The 23,240-nt window shown below is 41.0% G+C and overlaps 1 protein-coding gene across 3 annotated transcripts in view; it reads right to left on the reverse strand.

The window, feature by feature from the left end:
• efr3a (EFR3 homolog A (S. cerevisiae)) overlaps positions 1–23,240 on the reverse strand; it is a 122,955-nt gene that overhangs the window by 83,961 nt on the left and 15,754 nt on the right. For all 3 annotated transcript variants that reach the window (XM_062987566.1, XM_062987567.1, XM_062987565.1), the window contains exons 3-6: positions 16,008–16,084; positions 10,032–10,159; positions 9,793–9,943; positions 1,570–1,691 (exon numbers count right to left, since the gene is read on the reverse strand). In XM_062987566.1, the coding sequence (XP_062843636.1) occupies positions 1,570–1,691; positions 9,793–9,943; positions 10,032–10,159; positions 16,008–16,084 (478 nt within the window). The remainder of the gene's footprint in view (positions 1–1,569; positions 1,692–9,792; positions 9,944–10,031; positions 10,160–16,007; positions 16,085–23,240) is intronic.

Below are 23,240 nucleotides of genomic sequence, written 5' to 3' on the forward strand. Positions count from 1 at the left end.
TCTTTTAAACTCAACATCAACCCCAGCATTAATTGACGTTGAGTTTCAAGGTACCACTGTGTAGTCAATTATAAGTCAAACGATCTGTTTGTAGACATTTGTTGAAAACATGCTTGTGCCATGTAAAAAGTAAATATCCTAAACAGCTTGCTAAAACTATAGTTTGTTGACATGGAAATTGTAGAGGGGAAAAAAATGTAATGACTTCAAACAAAGTGTATGTAAAATTATGACTTCCACTGTAACAGTATCTGAAGAGTTCAAACACCACTTAAAAATAACTGAAATAAATAAAAGCAAAATAATTGTTGAGCTGTGGATTATACATGTGTATGTAGAGAAATTCAGCAATTAACAATATGAGTTGTTCCAGCATTTACAGGCACAGACTTAAAGACATGTTTAAGGATAATCAAGGGCAGATGGAATTACTTTATTTGTCATATATACACTGATCAGCCATAACAATAAAACCACCTCCTTGTTTCTACACTCACAGTTCATTTTATCAGCTCCACTTACCTTATAGGAGCACTTTGTAGTTTTACAATTACTGACTGTAGTTAATCTATTTCTCTACATAGCTTTTTAGCCTACTTTCACCCTGTTCTTCAATTGTCAGGACCCCCACAGGACCACTACAGAGTAGGTATTATTTGGGTGGTGGATCATTCTCACCAGTTCTTTTTAAATGTAAATAAATTCTCTTTTATTTGCAAATTTGGGCCTGTCAGTCACAATTTAACAGCCATCGATACATGGAGGGAGATGTTAGCTGGCATGCTAGCGGGTTGTGCCGCGTCAGCCCGTTGGTATGCGTGGCCTGACGCTAACTGTGTTGCAGTGACACTGACATGGTGCTGGTGTGTTAGTATGTGTTGTGCTGGTATGAGTGGATCAGACACAGCAGCGCTGCTGGAGTTTTTAAATACCGTGTGCACTCACTGTCCACTCTATTAAACACTTCTACCTAGTTGGTCCTCCTTGCAGATGTAAAGTCAGAGATGATCACTTATCTATTGCTGCTGTTTGAGTTGGTCATCTAGACCTTCATCAGTGGTCACAGGACGCTGCCCACGGGGCGCTGTTGGCTGGATATTTTTGGTTGGTGGACTATTCTCAGTCCAGCAGTGACAGTGAGGTGTTTAAAAACTCCAGCAGCGCTGCTGTGTCTGATCCACTTATACCAGCACAACACACACTAACATGTCAGTGTCACTGCAGTGCTGATAATGATCCACCACCCAAATAATACCTGCTCTGTAGTGGTCCTGTGGTCCTGACCATTGAAGAAGAGCGTAAAAGGGGGCTAACAAAGCATGAAGAGAAACAGATGGACTACAGTCAGTAATTGTAGAACTACAAAGTGCTTCTATATGGTAAGTGGAGCTGATTAAATGGACAGTGAGTGTAGAAACAAGGAGGTGGTTTTAATGTTATGGCTGATCAGTGTATAATATATAATTAATATTGACAGCTGCAACAAAACTCACCCAGCCTAATTAAACTGAACCAGTACAGCGCTCCTGAATTACATAACACATCAGAAGTATTTACAGCCACACACACCTGGTACGTGTCTCTGGGTCTTCATGTGTGGAATGACACATGGCGCTGAATTGGGAGACGAAAAAATCATAACGTCGATGATATGAAGGTGTGTCCTCCTCGATGTTCGCAAACTTCACAAACTGTCGAAGAGAAAACAAAGCACAAACATTTTAAATTAATATACAGGAACAGAAATATACAACTAAAAAACTGAATCCAAGCGCGTCCACACTCTTAATATACACAGTGTAGTGTGAAAATCAGACGCATTCAATTAGCTTTCTCACGAACAGAGGAAATTAGCACTCTCGCACAGAGGTGAGATTTCCCAACAGAGGGAGATGTGTGATTTACAACTATTTGATAGACTGTGTGAGTGTGTGTACACAAACACGATTTCCAGAAAAGTTGGGACGCTTTCTAAAAATGCTATGAAAACCAAAAACTGTGATTTGTTAAATTGCTTCAATTGTTATTATCTGATAAAAATACTAATAAAACAGCGCATTTACTGACAAACCTAATTGTATTTTGTAAATGTAAAAAACAACAGAATGTAACACCTGCAACACACTCAAAAAGCAAATGCAAAATAAAATTATGGTTACACAAGTAACACTGCTCTTAAAGGTTTTGCAATTAAAATACTGAATCAAATACATCGTTTTAAATCTTAGCTCTGCCCTCCAGCTGGGCTGGGCTGGGCAGCTACATGAACAACGATTGGCTGTTGTTCACACAGGGTGAGAAAGCCGGACCAGGGTTCCTCATAACTGATGCAGCTACATGAACAATGATTGGCTGTTGTTCACACAGGGTGAGAAAGCCGGACCAGGGTTCCTCATATCTGATGAAGCTACAACCCCAACTGGCTGATAGATGGCGCAAAGTCGAGGAATAATGTGGAGCAGGGTGTGGTTCTCCATACACAAAGCTGATCCGCATATTAACTCGCCTTGTGCAGGTGAAGGGATGCAGTCAGTATTGCACACTTGTCGAAGGGGGCGTGTGTCAGTTGCGGCGCTCCTCAGTCAGCAGTGGAGGGTAATATCGGTACAGAGGAAGCGTAATGCAGTCAATCATTGTTCATTGGAAACGACTAGATTAGGGAGAAAATTGGGGGAAATAATAAATAAATACTGAATGCTACATTTATCACTATAATTGATTATATATATAATATATATATATATATATTATATATATACAGTATATATATACAGTATATATATACAGGGGTTGGACAAAATAACTGAAACACCTGGTTTTAGACCACAATAATTTATTAGTATGGTGTAGGGCCTCCTTTTGCGGCCAATACAGCGTCAATTCGTCTTGGAAATGACATATACAAGTCCTGCACAGTGGTCAGAGGGATTTTAAGCCATTCTTCTTGCAGGATAGTGGCCAGGTCACTACGTGATGCTGGTGGAGGAAAACGTTTCCAGACTCGCTTCTCCAAAACACCCCAAAGTGGCTCAATAATATTTAGATCTGGTGACTGTGCAGGCCATGGGAGATGTTCAACTTCACTTTCATGTTCATCAAACCAATCTTTCACCAGTCTTGCTGTGTGTATTGGTGCATTGTCATCCTGATACACGGCACCGCCATTGGATGCACATGGTCCTGCAGAATGGTTCGGTAGTCCTTGGCAGTGACGCGCCCATCTAGCACAAGTATTGGGCCAAGGGAATGCCATGATATGGCAGCCCAAACCATCACTGATCCACCCCCATGCTTCACTCTGGGCATGCAACAGTCTGGGTGGTACGCTTCTTTGGGGCTTCTCCACACCGTAACTCTCCCGGATGTGGGGAAAACAGTAAAGGTGGACTCATCAGAGAACAATACATGTTTCACATTGTCCACAGCCCAAGATTTGCGCTCCTTGCACCATTGAAACCGACGTTTGGCATTGGCACGAGTGACCAAAGGTTTGGCTATAGCAGCCCGGCCGTGTATATCGACCCTGTGGAGCTCCCGACGGACAGTTCTGGTGGAAACAGGAGAGTTGAGGTGCACATTTAATTCTGCCGTGATTTGGGCAGCCGTGGTTTTATGTTTTTTGGATACAATCCGGGTTAGCACCCGAACATCCCTTTCAGACAGCTTCCTCTTGCGTCCACAGTTAATCCTGTTGGATGTGGTTTGTCCTTCTTGGTGGTATGCTGACATTACCCTGGATACCGTGGCTCTTGATACATCACAAAGACTTGCTGTCTTGGTCACAGATGCGCCAGCAAGACGTGCACCAACAATTTGTCCTCTTTTGAACTCTGGTATGTCACCCATAATGTTGTGTGCATTGCAATATTTTGAGCAAAACTGTGCTCTTACCCTGCTAATTGAACCTTCACACTCTGCTCTTACTGGTGCAATGTGCAATTAATGAAGATTGGCCACCAGACTGGTCCAATTTAGCCATGAAACCTCCCACACTAAAATGACAGGTGTTTCAGTTATTTTGTCCAACCCCTGTATATATATATATATATACAGTATATTATATATATATATATATATATATATATATATATATATATATATATATAGTTGCATATATTATTTATAAGAATCTATATTATTGCTTCTATTATTAATTTTTTGTTTTATTCCATGCCATATTGTCAGATGCACAACTTGCACATTTTGCCATGTAAATCCTATTTTTATTCTTTATTCTTCCAGGAATCCATCAGAAAACCATAAATACAGTTCATTGCCACATTTACAAATAATACTGGGCAAAGCAGAAGCCATATTAATTAAAAACATTTATAAATGCTGCCGAGGCAGTTGACTGGGGTTATGCTAGAACGGGAAGCACATGATTTCATGTAAATAACTGAACAAACGTTAGCAACGGGTGTGGCTAAATACTGAAAGTAAATAATACGATGGGTGTACACAAACACAAATACCACCAAAGCACACCATTATTTGAGCAGTGGAAAAGTGTTTTCTGGAGTAATGAAATATGCTTAGGCCTGATGTTGGGCCGTTTGTTGGGCTTCCAATATTGTGGCAAGTTTTGGAGAACATCCATTGCAGATCTGCTTGTAAGTTGTCTCAACTGCTGAACATGTTCGGTAAGCCATGTTAGAGTCCTGTCCATCAGCATTGACATTTTTGGCCAGCAGAGGGGGCACAGAGGCGGAGATGTTTGATGTGTCAATTCCTTTTAACGGTCATCTTTACATTGTTAGTGTTAATTTGCTTCAAGTGGGAATCTCTCTATATATCACAGTTTCTCTTTTACAAATTTGCCAGCTCCTCTGTCTGGCAAACCTGCTTTTCTCTGGAACTGTGATACTGGCTCGATCCAGTTTTCTGCTAGTGTGCCATGCTAGCACACTTGCACTAGCTCATTCTGGGAACTGACCCAGTGTTGCAGCATTCGCAGGCCTCACAACAGTACCCTAGTAATGTTAACTGCTACAGAGGTGGCGTAACATCCCTGTTTCAGGAGCAGCCTCCACCCGTAAATCTGAGTGAACTTATTGAGCACTACAACCCAGCATGTTCACGCCGTTCACAAGGTGCAGGCTTACCTTGTGGGTTCCTAGAATTAAAAAGATCACGGCTGGTGAAAGAGCATTTTCTTACAAAGCTCCACAACTTTGGAATAATCTCCCTGCCTCTGTCAGACACAGTCTCAATGTTCAAATCTAGATTGAAAACATATTTATTTACTCAGGCTTTTAATTAGTCTTTTCAAACTAGGGGTGTGTGGCTCCAGTCCTGGGGGTCTGGGCAGTCTGGTGCTCTCCCTGTTAGTTATGCTGTAATAATTATGCAAAACTGACATTTTACTCTTAACGATTTCACATTTTAACTGCATTTTCTGTTGTTTTACCCCGAGGTGGTTCTGACGGAAACCTGTTTACCCACCCGAGGTTGTCGAGACCTGCTCCTGCTAGATTTGATGGTAACCTGGCACCAAAAATGTCAAGAACTCACTACAGACTTTATCACAGACTGGAATGAATAATGAAGAACTCCAATTATTTTTTTGCTAGTTATAACTTTTAGTTCAATTTAATTTTGTGTATGTATTATTTGTGTGGATTCTGTTCATTTAGGTTGTCCTCCATTCTGCCCAAGGAGGATGGAGTCTGATAAGTCTGGTTCCTCTCAAGGTTTCTTGCTGTATTTTTAGGGGAGTTTTTCCTTGCCACTGTCGATCTCAGCTTGCTCAACAGGGGTTTTTGGTCTGTTGGTCCTGGAGTCTGTAAAGTTTCTTCGAGACAATGTCCATGTAAAAAGCGCTATACAAATAAATTTTACTTGACTTGACTTAAATCCATGTAATGCGTGAGCTGTGTCAGATGGTCGAAGGCGTGCTGCTCATGCATTTCCCCCCAGCTTGTGTTTAGGGCTCACTGTCTTTGCTTTTGCTGATTGGTAAAGCAGCCTGTCATATTGTGAATGTACAGTACATTGATACATTGATGAATGTATTTTTGCAATCATACCCTTTTTGTTAGTGGCTTTTTAGGTTTTCAGTTCTATCTTGGTCAAACATCTAGCACTTGGATTTATTCTTCTTATCTTGCAGGTGCGTAGCTTCACCTCAAGCTTTACTCAAGAGGTGCATCAGCTTTGTTACAAGTTCTATGTACAAAGTAAGGTAAATTTAAAAAAGTTAAATGAAGAGGCTCACAGTTGTTAGTTGCTTCGGATAAAAGGGTATACTAAATCTACCATCCATGGAAAAAAATTAATCCTTATTAATAGTTTTAAATGAGATCATGAACAAATGGATGGAATGTTCTGGTGTTCACATATTTTTGGCCATAGTGTAAGAAAGCAAACAGAAGGTTAGACAGAAGGTGAGCGTGTTTAAAAAGTGACAGATGGAAAGAACAGGATGAAGGCCAGAAATGAAAAGCAAGCATAGCATTTCACGCCATCCACCCACCTAGCTAGCTCTATTTCGTTCTTTCTCTTGCCTGCAATCTCTTTTTACTCGCTTTCTTTTTTTTTCCCCCATATTTTTTTTTGCATTCACTTTTTTCCACCATTATCACCTCAGCCTTGCAGCCACTAATAAATTATGCAGTATTTTTCCCACCCAAAAGTGCAGTTTTAGATCCCTCTAATCGAAATCTGACAGAACCCACTTTGAAGGTGAAAGGCATTAACTTGTGATGTTCTAGTGTCTCTCCCGTTCGGCTCACAGCGCTATTTATAGCCTCTTTGACATTCAAAACTGGGGTCACTACCGCTTAAACTAACCAATAAAGTCCCGGCTATGCATCATTCAAATGGTAATTTCTCCGGCTGCATGCATTCACATAATAGCCATTAATAATCCATTATATGACGTCACGTATTAAAAGGCAACAGGATTAGGCAATAATATTAGGTAGGAATAATATTTTAAACTCTTGGTAATCAGCCATGTTCTCAGAGTCATTTATTTCTGAATCACTCCAATTTGCTACGCCACAGATAATCTGCGCTACCATGGCCTACTTATCTAGTCCCTAAGGTCCTCAGATATGTCGCTGTAAGCTGTTACACAATCCCCATCACAAACCCCAGTTTATCAACTGAATGCAACCCCTATATGGCCCCCACTGAACTTATGGTGTTTGGGTCGTGGACTGTTCTCAGCACTGGAATGACACTAATATGTCATTGTAACCATGTACTGGTATGAGAGTACCAGGTACAGTAGTGTTGTTTTGATGCTGGAAGGGGAATAGTGTCCAAGCAAAAAAAGCATCCAGTGATAAGCAAGTGTCCACTAATTAAAAACTTGATAAAGATGAACACACCATGTGTACTAAAATATAAAATAGCTTTGGTGGAATGGTACACATACAACGGGTGTGTTCGAAAACCTCGTGAGCTCTCTACATAGACAGCATTGTACGTCATCCATATGCGCGCTCCCGAGAAGGAGGCTGTTTGAATTCCTAGATGCCTTAAAATGCTGCCTAGTAAGGCACCATGAATCTGAACGGTATTTTGACGGAATAATGAGGGAGCATCCGATGCTGCCTTAACGGTGAAGGCAATCCCAGCATTCAGTGTGGGTTATTTTCAAATGGAAATAAATGATTATTAATTTTTAATTTGTATAAACTTGCAGCGAATTTAACCGTTTCCGGTACATGGAGGGAGATGTTAGTTGACATGCTAGCGTGTTGTGCCACCCCATCCCATTGGTTTGAATGGCAAGAGGCTAACTGTGTTAGCTTAGTAAGCGAAAACTGATGTATTCGCTGTCTAAGTAGTGTGTTCGAATAACCTGACTTATAAGTCGATGAAGCTCTCTCTACTTAGGCAGCTGCCTATGTAGGCAGTGAGACAGCAAGGCAGCTCACTAGGTTTTCGAACACACCCAATGAGTGCTAACGTTATTAATATAAAACTGTAATTGCAGTGATGACAGGAGGAACAAGAGGTTTAAAGAGAACAAAGCAACAAATGGGATACAGTTTGTAATTGTGTACCCAAACTAAGTTAATCTGTATGGTAGGTGTAGCTTATAAAATAATAAATGTACGTATTAGATGAAGTCCTAATACATGCATACAGGTAAAGTCAAAAGCTTAGATACGCTTGTATAAAGACACAGAAAAACGACTTTGGAGTGTAGCTTGTTGCTGAGCTTCCCTGAGCGGCGAGCACTGTAAACTTTTGCCACATTGGGCTCGCAATTTTTGCACTTGCAGCTAATTAAACTTTGACCCAGTTTTCTAGTGACCTTTTCAAAGAGTCTCCAATGAGACAAAATGTTTCATATGGCGTGGTAACTCAAGCTGTACAAACAACGCTTAAGGTGTAAAAAGCTTTATGTGGCATATTGTACTAAAACTATGAGCTAGTTACACCAAATTTCTCGTTTGTTTGTTTATTAGGATTTTAACGTCATGTTTTACACTTTGGTTACATTAATGACAAGAACGGTAGTTAATCATTACACAAGATTGATCAGTTCACAAGTTATATCAAACACAGTCATGGACAATTTTGTATCTCCAATTCACCTCACTTGCATGTCTTTGGACTGTGGGAGGAAACCGGAGCACCCGAAGGAAACAGACACGGGGAGAACATGCATACTCCACACAGAAAAGACCCGGACCGCCCCACCTGGAGATCGAACCCAGGACCTTCTTGCTGTGAGGCGACAGTGCTACCCACTTAGCCACCGTGCCGCCCCCAAATTTTTCTTAATGTATACTGGTACTCTCTACTGCTGAAATGACGAACCTAACGTTAAGCTTTTTTCTTGTTAAGCGTTGTAGAGTCTCCTGGAGAAGCTGATTCTCACTATTTCTCAGCACCCCAAGCTGTATAGAAGTCTAAAAGAGTTCTACCACACAGCTAAATGTAGATATACACCGACCAGGCATAACATTATGACTACTGACAGGTGAAGTGAATAACACTGATTATTTCTTTATCAGGGCTCCTGTTAGTGGGTGGGATATATTAGGCAGCAAGTGAACATTTTATCCTCAATGTTGATGTGTTAGAAGCAGGAAAAATGAGCAAGCAAAAGGATTTGAGGGAGTTTGACAGGCATCTCCAAAACTGCAGCTCTTGTGGGGTGTTACCGGTATGCAGTGGTCAGTATCTATCAAAAGTGGTCCAAGGAAGATGTGGGGAGCAAAGGCTGGCTCGTGTGGACTGATCCAACAGATGAACTACTGTAGCTCAAACTGCAGAAGAAGTTAATGCTGGTTCTGATAGAAAGGTGTCAGAATACACAGTGCATCACAGTTGCATGGCAGCAAAAGGGGGGCCAATACACTATTATGAAGGTTGTGAAAATTTTATGCCTGATCGGTGTATTTGGATGCTTTCAGGGTGGATTTAATGGTTCTTTTGACACAAATGGATATTCGTGTCGTGGTGCATTTTCATGACATTTTACCTCACCACTCAAGCCAAGCGCTGAGCAAAGCGGCAATTTGCACCCAGGCTTGCAAAGTGCAAAATGCTTCTCAACGGAATGCGCCCTACCAGTCCAATCAATCAAACGCCTCGGCCACCTACCACCACTCCCAGGAATAGCCAAGCCTGTCTGTGTGTACGCATCCTCAAGTGTTTTATTTCGAATATAATGTTTCCTGTGGGTGAGATTAAATCTTGTTTCTCATTTTGGGCTCATCACATCATATCTACAATGGCAAAATATATATTATAGGACAACAATATACTGATATTAAATTTAATACCAGTATCCCACCCACTTTTGGCACATACACACACACTTACAGAGTTAGTACCCAGCACTTGCAAATCAGGTTCCTTGGACTCCAGCAGCTTTGCCACCATGTGCAAGAAGCTCTCCACAAATGGTTTAATGCTCTGAGAGTGACAAGCCATCAGCAACTGATCCAGAGCTTCCATTGCAATTGGAACATATCTGTAAACACACACTCGTTTCATTACCATGTCTAATGTACCTAAACTCAGAACACTGCATAAATTGTAAGCATAAGTATGTTTCGCACCCATAGCGGTGTCGGGCCACATCCCTGCTGAGGCGTTCTGCAAGGTACTCTCCTATACGGTCAAGCTTCTCTGGAGCAGACACAGCAAAAAACGTCAACTTCTCCATATCTGATTTCACCAAACCATCCTAAAGAGAAAGATGGGAGAAAAAGACATATATTCTCATACATTCTATGAGTATTGTGCATATTATAAATTGAAGTACTTTAGTAAGTGTATGTCATGTTCGTAGCATTTTAATGATTCCTACAACTGTTCTTTGTCTGTGACAAAATGATTAGAACAAATGCTTTTTTGTCATAAATGTAAGTTCTTTCACACATTTACAAAGGGTTTTTTATGAATTCATGGTTAAATATATACAAACAAATTAAGGTTATGTATATACATACGTACACCGATCAGGCATAACACTATGACCACCTTTCTAATATTGTGTTGGTCCCCCTTTTGACCTGTCGAGGCATGGACTCCACTAGACCCCTGAAGGTGAGCTGTGGGATCTGGCACCAAGATGTTAGCGGCAGATCCTTTAACTCCTGTAAGTTGCGAGTTGTGCCTCCATGGATCGGACTTGTTTGTCTAGCACATCCCACAGATGCTCGACTGGATTGAGATCTGGGGAATTTGAAGGACAAGTCAACACCTCAAACTCATTGTTGTGCTCCTCAAACCATTCCTGAACCATTTTTGCTTTGTGGCAGGGCACATTATCCTGCTAAAAGAGGCCACAGCCATCAGGGAATACCGTTTCCATGAAAGGGTGTACATGGTCTGCAACAATGCTTAGGTAGATGATGTGTGTCAAAGTAACATCCACGTGGATGGCAGGACCCAAGTTTTCCCAGCAGAACATTGCCCAAAGCATCACACTGCCTCCGCCGGCTTGCCTTCTTTCCATATTGCGTCCTGGTGTCATGTGTTCCCCAGGTAAGCAATGCACACGCACCCGGCCATCCACAAGATGTAAAAGAAAACGTGATTCATCAGACCAGGCCACCTTCTTCCATTGCTCCGTGGTCCAGTTCCGATGCTCACATGCCCATTGTTGGCGCTTTCGGCGGTGGACAGGGGTCGGCATGGGCACCCTGACTGGTCTGCGGCTATGCAACAAACTGTGATGCGCTGTGTATTCTGACACCTTTTTATCAGAACCAGCATTAACTTCTTCAGCAATTTGAGCTACAGAAGCACATTATTGTCAAGGTCCAATTTAACCACAGAAGGCATAATATTCATTCTTAGAATGCCTTGGTATTCAGCGCCCAGGTGGCACGGCGGGATATTCCGCTAGCAAACCAGCGCCGAGATTCTGAACTCCTTGGTTCGAAACTTGCCGTTGCCACCGGTCGGCTGGGCGCCATCTAGCAGGCATAATTGACAGTGCCTGCAGCAGACACGGTTCTGCTAGGTCGGGATGACCGGACTATGTGGGTAGGGTCTTCAAACGCTGTGTAGGCTCCCTGATTGGCAGATAGAGAGGCGCTTGTGCAGAGTGCATAGGTGAAAAAGGGTTCTGCTAAGGGCTGCGTGCGGTTCGGAGGGAGCATGAGCAGCAATATACCCGCCTGGACTGCAATCAGGGATACCCCAGCAGCGGAGACAAATTGACTATGCTACATTGGGAAAAAATGCATAAATAAAATAGGGGAAAAAAAATGCCTTTCTGTTGGTCTGTACCAGACAGAGATTGGTCTTAATGTTTGGGCTCATCAGTATATTACCAACAGCTCTCCAGCTGTTAATCAACCTAATGAGCTTCTGAGCGACACTTCATACTCCCCAGAGCAGGGTGGAGTGTGGGTCCCTGTGCTTCTCTGTGTAGTATAAATAGCATTTTAATCAACTTCCTACAATCAGCTTAAGTGATATTACTAAGAATATCACTTAAGCTAAAAGGTAGGGAAGCAGCCTCTATGTCTGCAGTTGCTTCATGTTTATACAGTTAAATTATTATACTCTAAAAGAATTGTTCAGTCAGTTATTCATTCCTTTTCTGCATTGTCACATTTTAGATCTATCCAATTCCCTTGTGCATGACACCCTTGCAGACAGAGAAAGACTGCAGGCTAGCACAACCCTCCTACGACCCACGAGAAGCCGCCAACAGAGTGTTTTAACACTTACAAAGAATCACATTATGACAGTATTTCTCTGCTGCTCACGCCCTGACCTCATTCAGAAAGAAGGTCCCCCATCCTTTTCTCCTTTAGTCACGACATACTGTGTCTGTTAAGAGCTCAACCAGCCTGGTGGCACTGACGATACTAAAAGTCAGTTCTTGCAAGACTCTAGAACTCTAGGTCTTTATCAAACCACAGTGAGAGCCATTATCTCCAGTGCTCTGCTGTATTACAATGTAAATGATTATAACGTGAACTAGGGGTGGGCAATATGGTCTTAAAATAATATCACAATATTTTGAGATATTTGCACAATAACGATATTCACTAGCGATGTATAAGAACACTTTTTTAAAAAGTTTATTTTAAAAACACTTTTGTTTTGCAGACAGTCAGGAAATCTAAGGTACAAATGTTACTAAATGTACATTAAATTAAGCATCACTTCCAGTACAATAACCTTCAAATGAAATAGAATATTCCCTGCTAAACAAAGCCTTATAACATCAAATCTAAGTACAATGTGTACACGGAGTGCAAATGAAAATGTATTCTTTAAGTGTGGAGTGGAAACAAAATTAAGTCAATATTTATACAAGTAAACACTTTTATTTTTACAACAGCAGCAATTTCTTTGTCTAAGGAAAATATTTATACCTTCAAATCTGTTTCAACTGTAACTTAAAATTAAATAGGCAGGACCCGCAGAGTTTCCAGCTGCTATCAATGTAGTGCACGGTCAAGCTTAAATACTTTAAATGAATTTAAGAACTTTAAATGGTTCTGCTCGACCACAGGTCGGTAGTCGACGCATAATGCGCTACTGAAGCTAGCGTAGCAGCTATATTGGCATGGCATTCGTCATACAGTTGAGGCAATGCTATTTGCGAGAAATATTTCCTTCCAGGGATGTTGTCCCTTTGGTCCAGCTTCTTAACAAGCCGCTTAAATCCTTCCCTTTCAACCGTTTGGATAGGCACCATGTCCTTAGCTAACCAAAATGTGACTGCTATAGTAATTTCACTCCACCGCTTGCTTTTTTTGTCATACGGAGTACCACTTGCGAATGCCCCCGCTATGGTCGCCTGAGTGATGTTAGGTTTGGCGTGTTCGTTCACGGACACAGTTTTTGGCCTCACATCATTCTCGGACTCACGCATTGACTGACACTCCTCGTACTCACGCGGATGCTTTTGCTTTAGGTGGTGAAATAAATCTGATGTGTTGCCACCTTTTGTCGTCACAGTATTTTTGCATGCTTTGCAAATTACAGTCGTTTGTTTGGTGTCTGATCTTCTGTATCTGAAAAACTTCCACACTAGTGATGTAGCTTCCCTTTTAGAGACTAGTTCGTCCTCAGTGCTAACTCAGGTACTACTCTCTGCATTGGTCCCTATTATTTCACTGTTACACGCTTGAGCGCTAGTGACGCGCATTTGCTAACATCATCGCGATATGGCAAAAATCATATCGAATTTACAACTATACCGGTATTATCGTGAACAATATTATATCGCCCACCCCTAGCGTGAACCATGAATTCCACTCTTAATCAGAAAATTCTTTTTAAAAAATGTAAGGTCATCGGTCTGTGAGCTGAAGGCAGAGCTTAATTTGGCTATGCAGCACGACGTTGATCCAAAACACAGATACGTTTAAATTTGATTTGCTGAAAAGTAAAATAATTAAAAGTGGGCTCGGAAAAGACAAATTTTAACCCAGTAAAGATACAGTATGTTTAATTTCAGTTTTGCAAAGATGTTAGTGAAATCTGCATGAGTAAACACATATGGTAAAATAGAAGATTTCACATTGACCAAAAAAGGTAAAACATTCAAACACAGTTGATAACGATCTATAAGTAAACTAGTTCTACCTGTTTTTAGTCCTAATGCCTCTGTTTTTGTAAAATAATGCTGGCTGCCCTTCTCCAAAAAGTGGCCTATAAAGTTTAGCGGTTTACATTCACTTGTAAGAGACATATTTGTCATATCAGGCTTGGAATTTTAATAATTTCTGCCTCTGTTTTGTTTGTGACTGAGTGATTGCAACATACATCTTTGTACAACGATGGGTCCAAAATGAATAGGTCCAAACATTAATACAAAGGTATGCAAATGCCTGACCATGAGCTTGTTCCACATCATAGATTATCGATTCCTTCATTGTCTGTTTATCACCACTTTATTTTATTCAGGGTTGCTGTGGGTACGATTTACTGGGTGAAAGGCAGAAAACACCCCAGACTGGTCGCCAGTCCATCAAAGGGCAAACACACACACACACACACTCACTCACATCTTGCTAATTTTAGTAGCTCTAATTAGCCTAACTGTATGTCTTTGGACTGTGGGAAGAACTTATAGCACTGGAGGAAGCCAACACACTAAGAGAACATGCAAACTCCACACAAAAAAGAACCTCTGTTCCATCTGGGAATCAAACCCCGAATCTTCTTGCTGTGAGGCGGCAGTGCTATCCACCGAGCCACCGTGCCACTATCTTAGATTACTGATGTAAAAAGTTCTACCATGTCTTTTAACTTTCTTGCATCATCTTATGATTCCTGGTTTGTTATGACTGATGACAGCGTCTAGGGCTAGTTTGTCTGCACTCATTAAAAAGTACACACAATTATGCCTTCTGCAACTTCTCTAATTGAGCTCCTTAAAGAAAAGTTTGTCTCTCTAACCATCATCTGTACTGTGTGTGGAAAAAGGACCTACATCCTTTTCCAGACAGGTTTAGCACAGTTCCAGTTGTTTTGCCCTAACAGTTAATATTGCAACTTTGACTAAGAACTTGCACAATTTTTATTGCTACTATATTGTTTATTTTATTCTATATATATATCTTTTCTATTTTTTTTACTTACTCCGTCAGTGTACCGTACTGTACATCATCATTGCACACTTTACCTGATGTTGTACTGTTCATGCTGCTGCTACATTGTTTACTGTTTATTATACGTTTAGATATAGTGTACCTTTTTATTATTTAACTTGTATGTATGTTGACACCTGCACCAAAATAAATTCCTTGTACATCTGCTACTTGGCGAATAAAAAGATTCTGATTCTGAACCTACATGTTACCTAAATTTTTTTCTTAGTTATTTGTTTATTTTAAAAACTTTTTTTTAATCACCAGACTGTACCAAGTGTTCTTTTGCTTTGCTATATTTCATGTATTTACTAATTCTAAAGTCCTGTTACTCTCAGTCCTGTTACTCATATACAGCCATCTTCCACTTAAAAACCTTGTAAATCATTAAACAAAGTTGCCTGAGACTGACCAATACACATTCTGAGTAGTTAAGTATGTGTGTTACTAGATTGTTGAACAAAGATAAAAAGTTTAATTTCATCGAGTTACTAAATGCAAATGGAACCCATTCAGTGTAATGGCCCATTTATTCATTCAGTATCTGATTTACCACTGCTTTACCCTATTCAGGCTCATGGCGGGTCCGATTCAATGGGCGAAAGGCAGGAAACACTCCAGGCAGGTCACCAGTCTACCACAAAGCAAACACTCATGTACACAGACACACATACACACACACCCACACACTCATACCTAGTGAGGCTTTAGTATCTCCAATTAACCTGACTGCATGTCTTTGGACTGCGGGAGGAAACCGGAGCACTCTGAGAAAACCCAAACAGACACTGAAAGAACATGCACAACAACACAAAAAACCCCGGACTGCTCCACCTGGGAATCAAACCCAGACCCTTCTTGCTTTTAGGTGACAGTGCTACCCACAGAGCGACCGCACCACCCCCTCCAACACAATTATAGGAAACACTTGGATAGAAAGCGAGTTTATAAACTTAGGTGGTGTCCTACCTTGGGGTCCTCTGGGAAAATGTTGTCCACTAAGCGCTTGTAGCGAGGTCGACAACGCCCGCAGCATCCACACACACCTGTGTTGAAAAAAGAGTTTTTTTGTGAATTATCACAGACAAGTACCTCCAGTCTAGCCCACCTAACCACATGTTCCTACTAAATAGGCTATAACATGAAGGCATTGATTTTACACTCAACATATTTTTTTAGATTTTACTTTTAATAAACTATTAAAGTAAATTCAATTAAATTACCTAAGTAAAAGCTATGACCTTTTTCACTAATTACTGAAGTATTAGTTTAAGTAAGCAATGAGAAATCTACTCAAATAGAAGTATTCAAGTGTCTAATATTTTAATCTAGGTACTACAAGTACTCAGTAATCAGTTTTTTAGGCAGGTCTATTGCCAATATCAACAGCAAAATCTATCAAAATATGTAAGTATTTTATGTCATTGGAAGAAAAAAAAACAACACAGTTAAACATTCACAGCATTTAGGGTGTTCGGGTGTCACATGTTGGGGGGGGGGGGGGGGGGGGGGTGTAGCTGAACAGCCTAGTCACTGTGAGATACACTTGTTAGAGAGCTCAAGCCTGGATAAAAATAAGAAGGGCCTGCATTTAGCAATCGCTTTCATTGAAAGCCACTTACAACTGTGACATAAAATGACCTTGCTCAGGAGTTCAACATTGCAAACTTGGGGGTGATGGGGCTCGAACCAGCAACATTTTAATCATTAATCCAGTACTTAAACCACTAAGCTAGCACAGCATTACTTCAAATCCTCCCAAAAATATTATGATTTAATGAATTACCTATATTTCTCATTTAGGAAAAAAAAATCAGTATATACAGTGCCTTGCAAAAGTATTCAGCCCCCTTGAACTTTTCAACCTTTTGCCACATTTCAGGCTTTAAACATAAAGATATGAAATTGTAATTTTTTGTGAAGAATCAACAAGTGGGACACAATCGTGAAGTGGAACGAAATTTATTGGATATTTTAAACTTTTTTTAGAAATAAAAAACTGAAAAGTGGGGCGTGCAATATTATTCAGCCCCCTTGCGTTAATACTTTGTAGCGCCACCTTTTGCTGCGATTACAGCTGCAAGTCGCTTGGGGTATGTCTCTATCAGTTTTGCACATCGAGATACTGAAATTTTTGCCCATTCTTCCTTGCAAAACAGCTCGAGCTCAGTGAGGTTGGATGGAGAGCGTTTGTGAACAGCAGTTTTCAGCTCTTTCCACAGATTCTCGATGGGATTCAGGTCTGGACTTTGACTTGGCCATTTTCACCTGGATAAGTTTATTTGTGAACCATTCCATTGTAGATTTTGCTTTATGTTTTGGATCATTGTCTTGTTGGAAGATAAATCACCGTCCCAGTCTCAGGTCTTTTGCAGACTGCAACAGGTTTTCTTCCAGAATGGTCCTGTATTTGGCTCCATCCATCTTCCCATCAATTTTAACCATCTTCCCTGTCCCTGCTGAAGAAAAGCAGGCCCAAACCATGATGCTGCCACCACCATGTTTGACAGTGGGGATGGTGTGTTCAGGGTGATGAGCTGTGTTGCTTTTATGCCAAACATAACGTTTTGCATTGTGGCCAAAAAGTTCGATTTTGGTTTCATCTGACCAGAGCACCTTCTTCCACATGCTTGGTGTGTCTCCCAGGTGACTTTTTATAGAGATCTTTGAGAAATGGCTTTCTTCTTGCCACTCTTCCATAAAGGCCAGATTTGTGCAGTGTACGACTGATTGTTGTCCTATGGACAGATTCTCCCACCTCAGCTGTAGATCTCTGCAGTTCATTCAGAGTGATCATGGGCCTCTTGGCTGCATCTCTGATCAGTCTTCTCCTTGTTTGAGCTGAAAGTTTAGAGGGACGGCCGGGTCTTGGTAGATTTGCAGTGGTCTGATACTCCCTTCATTTCAATATGATCGCTTGCACAGTGCTCCTTGAGATGTTTAAAGCTTGGGAAATCTTTTTGTATCCAAATTCGGCTTTAAACTTCTCCACAACAGTATCTCGGACCTGCCTGGTGTGTTCCTTGGTCTTCATGATGCTCTCTGCGCTTTAAACAGAACTCTGAGACTATCACAGAGCAGGTGCATTTATACGGAGACTTGATTACACACAGGTGGATTCTATTTATCACCATCAGTCATTTAGGTCAACATTGGATCATTCAGAGATCCTCACTGAACTTCTGGAGTGAGTTTGCTGCACTGAAAGTAAAGGGGCTGAATAATATTGCACGCCCCACTTTTCAGGTTTTTATTTCTAAAAAAAGTTTAAAATATCCAATAAATTTCGTTCTACTTCACGATTGTGTCCCACTTGTTGTTGATTCTTCACAAAAAATTACAATTTCATATATTTATGTTTAAAGCCTGAAATGTGGCAAAAGGTTCAAAAGTTCAAGGGGGCTGAATACTTTTGCAAGGCACTGTAAAGTTGCAATATACTGTAGATGCCTTCTGTATCAAATCAAAACAAACACTGCAGCAGCTAGCTGGTAAATTTATCCTGGCTGTGTGTTGAAGTTTATTTACTCTTACTGACCTTGTAAATACAAAAAGAAATATAAAAATTGTGAAAATAAGTTTAGAGTTTATACTGCACATTTGCTTCTAATATCAGTTATAAATCTGTTGTCCTACTCCATCCAGTGTGTTCCATACCAAATTCTACCCATAGTACCAACACAACTAGAAATGCACCAGTCTTGTCTTCAAAGCCAGTGGTCCCCAACCACCGGGCCGTGGACCTGTACCGTTCTGTGGGCCATTTATTACCGGGCCGCACAGAAAGAATAAATAATTAGAGCTTGCTACAAGAGCAATTAAATTTCCAAAACTCTTTGGGTGTTATTGTCCCCAATCACCACTAGGTGGGAGCAGCATCTCGTTCCAGCAAAAATTTCCATTCCAAAGATTTTCCATTCTATAGTTATACTATTTTAAATCCTCCCGCCCCCACCGGTCTGTGAAATTATATCTTATGTGAAACCGGTCCGTGGTGCAAAAAAGGTTGGGGACTGCTGAGCTAAGCGTTTTGAGATGATGGCCAAAATCCCGTCTTTTATGGACCTGGCTTTGGGTTTGTTTGAAAACCTAGTGAGCTTTTTACACAGACAGCTTACTAGGTTTCTGAAAAACCCTTGAGTACAGTGGCACAGACAAGCTGAAACATGAAAGGGCCTTTCCCAAACTGTAACCTTAAAGTTAAAAGCACAAAACATAATTTTTGCTATTGATTTTATACACCTCTTAGCAATGGGTGTGGCTGGCGTAATCGTTAAGAGATGTGTCAGCGTATGTTTGGCCAAACAATATAAAAAAAAGAAACTGCATGCAGTTTATTCAGTAATAAAAATCTGTGAATAAATCAAACAGGCACAAATAATAATTTTTAGTAGTTGTGCTTCAAAATGTTGATGTGTTGAACATACACCGATGAAGCATAACATAATCACCCCCTCCCTAATATTGTGTTGGTTCCCCTTTGCTGCCAAAACAGCCCTGCAACTGTGATGCACTGTGTATTCTGACACCTTTCTATCAGAACCAGAATTAACTTCTTCAGCAATTTGAGCTACAGTAGCTCGGCTGTTGGATCGGACCACACGGGCCAGCCTCTCCTCCCCACATGCATCAATGAGCCTTGGCCACCCATGACCCTGTCACCGGTTTACTACTGTTCCTTACTTGGACCACTTTTTTATATATAGATATTTTGTTTATGCATTTTCTACCCTTTTTCTCACTTTTTAGCACGTCCAGTTGCCTGATTGCGTCATGCTTCCTCTCCACCAATGCCGATCCCTGCTCTGATTGAGGAGAACAAAGCTAACCCACGCCCCCTCCCACATATGCGGATCAGCACTGTCTATGGAGAGACACACCCTGACAGCACTCTTTTCCACGTCTCTGTGCAGGGGCCATCAATCAGCCAGCAGAGGTCATAATTGCATTAGTTATGAGAGAGTCACTATATGGCTTTTTAATATTCCACCCCTATCTGAACAACAGGCCAATCATTGTTCATGTGGCTGCTCAGCCCAGCCGACAGGCAGAGCTGAGACTCAATACGATGTATTAGAGAACCCAGCTCTGGTGTTCCAGTGTGTGTTTTTACCGCTGACCACTGCAGACCGGGAACACCGCACAAGAACTGCAGTTTTGGAGATGCTCTGACCCAGTCTAACCATCACAATTTGGCCCTTGTCAAACTCGCTCAAATCCTTACGCTTGCCCATTTTTCCTTCTTCTAACACATCAACTTTGAGGATAAAATGTTCACTTGCTGCCTAATATATCCCACCCACTAACAGGTGCTGTGATGAAAAGATAATCAGTGTTATTCACTTCAACAGGTCATAATGTTATGCCTGATCGGTATAAATAAATAAATGAAAAAATAAAATTTTGCCTTGAAAGAGGGCAATAAAGTGCAGCTGTGGTCAAGTGTTAATGGACATAATTGACTGTGTTTGTGGGAGGAAAGGCAACATGAGGATTCGCCACCTTGTTGATGCAACAGCAATTCTTAATGTTTGCCAGCTGTACTACTGTCAGAGGAGACACATGCTAGCCTGTGGAAATTGCAGTTTGTAACAAACAACTTAAAACTTTGGACAGACCTGGACTGAAAGTGTGTATGTGCGGTTGTGGACCTGAGAGTTCCTGTGTGTGTGAATGGGTGATTAATAATTAAAAGTCTGAAGAAATCGGAGAGAACCAGTTGAGCCTCTGGCACCTATCATATTTAACCTTTCTGCTCCCTCTTCAGACACACACACACACAAAAACACACAAATTTGTATTTCAACCTTAGTTAAGCAATTACTATTACAGGAGCTAAATAATCCTATTAGTGCACCTAATCCTAACCCTAAATCTGGTATCAAAATGGCAGCTGCCAGTCGTGCCTAGAGTGGTTTGTCCTAGAAAACAATGAGGCAGTGAGTAAACCTTAGTGCAATAAATAGGAGCTAAGGCTAAACCTTTTTTAGCTCTTCTATAATCCTGTCAGTTTCTAAGAATGTATTAGGTTCTGCTACTATATTTGTACTGTATTGAGTCTTTACTCTGTAAATTATCACATCAGTTAATGGTCATTTATCTTGGGCATTGGTGTGGTGACAACTGTGTGTGATAACTAGAGATGCATGAGTACCGATACTGGTATCGGGTATATGCCCGATACCGTGCTCATTAACTCCTACTCGTACTTGCAAACAAGGCTCCGATACTAAACATCCGATACCGTGTGCCTAGTGCACGTTGCTGCGTTATGCCTGGTTCACACTACACAATTTTTGCCCTGATTTTCGCTCGGCGGCTGGTCGGCGCTAGATTTGCCGGCTCGGGAGCAACTCGGCGTTCGCTCGGCGATCAAAACTCGGCTCTCGATCGCTAAGTGTGAACTATCCAACGACTCGATCCGACCGGCTCACCGAGCGCTCGAGTTTTCTAGCACGTCAGATATCTGATCTCAGATGTGCGACTGGGAATGAGTGACATGTCGAACAGCCAATGAGAACGCAGGATACGGTGTGAGGGGAAACACAGGACGCTCGTGTAAACAGGTGGGACAGGGGGATAATATAGTTTATATCAGAATACACCGGCACACACACACGTTTTACAGTATTTCTGGCCTGATCGTTTCTACAAAACATAACAACAACACTGCATTGCAAAATTATTTATTAACCTCCAACTCACTACAGAACAATCCATGCTATTCGTGTTGCCAAATCCACTCAGATTCATTTATTTTTCCTCCTTGATTTCATCACATCAGCGCACAAACACTTTGATCACTCGCTACTTGTTGACGTGCATTTTTGGACGTGGTATCATTAAACTTCTCGTCACTTCTCACGTGTGTTTTTGTTTTAAAAAAACGGTATTCTAAATAGGTATTGGTATCGGCAAGTACAAAAATACATGTACTTGTACTCGTACTCGGTTGGGAAAAATTTTTATCGATGCATCCCTAATGACAACTATTAATCAAAAGTTAGAACTCTCCAAATCAGAGAGTAATCAGAACTGAAATATAGCCAGTGTGGAATCATGCAGTAACACAATTTTTAACATATCAAAACCAACCCACATTTTAATAACAATTTATAACAATAATGACAATATTGCAACTTTTGGCATTCTGAACCAGATTTATACCAGGTTCATGATTAATACTATACACTGGGAGATCCAGTAAGGCAGCAGTGTAATACTCTATTTTAAGCATTAAAAGCTCAGCATTTGGCTGACCAATAAACATACACAGCTGGCTGTGTCTGAGGGAGGATGGGCATTCTGGAACTGGTCTAAGCCCCTATATAGGTGGTGGGGAAATCACATAGGGCATATCGTGTCACTCCAGGCGTGGTACAGCTCTGTGCGAGAACCTAGAACTACCAAGTGATAAGAAGCGTCCACCGATGGCATGGGTGTTAGAGGAGGCATGTGATAGTCTGCGGGACTTCTGGGCTAGAATAGAGCTGTGCAGGTGGCAGTAGAACTACAATAGGGGATTGTAAATAATGTTTATTATTATTATTATTATTATTATTATTCAAGCTATCATCTCTATATTGAACATACGTTCATAAGCCAAATTAGGCGGTATGGTATACACTATATGGTCAAACATACCTTACCCTGAGCTTGCCAGACATTTTATTCCATAAACATGAATATTACTATATAGTTGCCCCTCCCCTTTGATTAGTATAAAAGCCTCCACTCTTTCTGGAGGTTTTTCACATGATTTCAGAGTGTATCTATGGAAATGTAGTCAAAGAAGCTTTTGTCAAATCAGACACCAATGTTGGACAAAAAAGGCTCACAACCAACATTCCAATTAATCCCAAAGATGTTAAAAGCTCAGCATTTGGCTGACCAAAAAACATACATAGCTGGCTTTGTCTGAGGAAGGGTGAATGGATAGAGTTTCTTCTTGCTGCAGTATGCACTCTCTGGAACTCTGGTACAGAGCTGTACCACGCCTGGAGTGAACCTAGAACTACCAGGTGATAAGAAGATGATAAGTGATAAGTCCACCGATGGCATTTGTGTTAGAGGGGACATGTAATAGTCTACAGGACTTCTGGGCTAGAATAGAGCTGTGCAGGTGGCAGAAGAACTACAACAGGGGATTGTAAATGAGGTTTATTATTATTATTTAAGCTATCGTCTCTATATTGCACATAC

Source organism: Trichomycterus rosablanca, chromosome 25 (genome assembly GCF_030014385.1).
Source record: "Trichomycterus rosablanca isolate fTriRos1 chromosome 25, fTriRos1.hap1, whole genome shotgun sequence".
In the NCBI taxonomy this organism is placed as follows: Eukaryota; Metazoa; Chordata; class Actinopteri; order Siluriformes; family Trichomycteridae; genus Trichomycterus; species Trichomycterus rosablanca.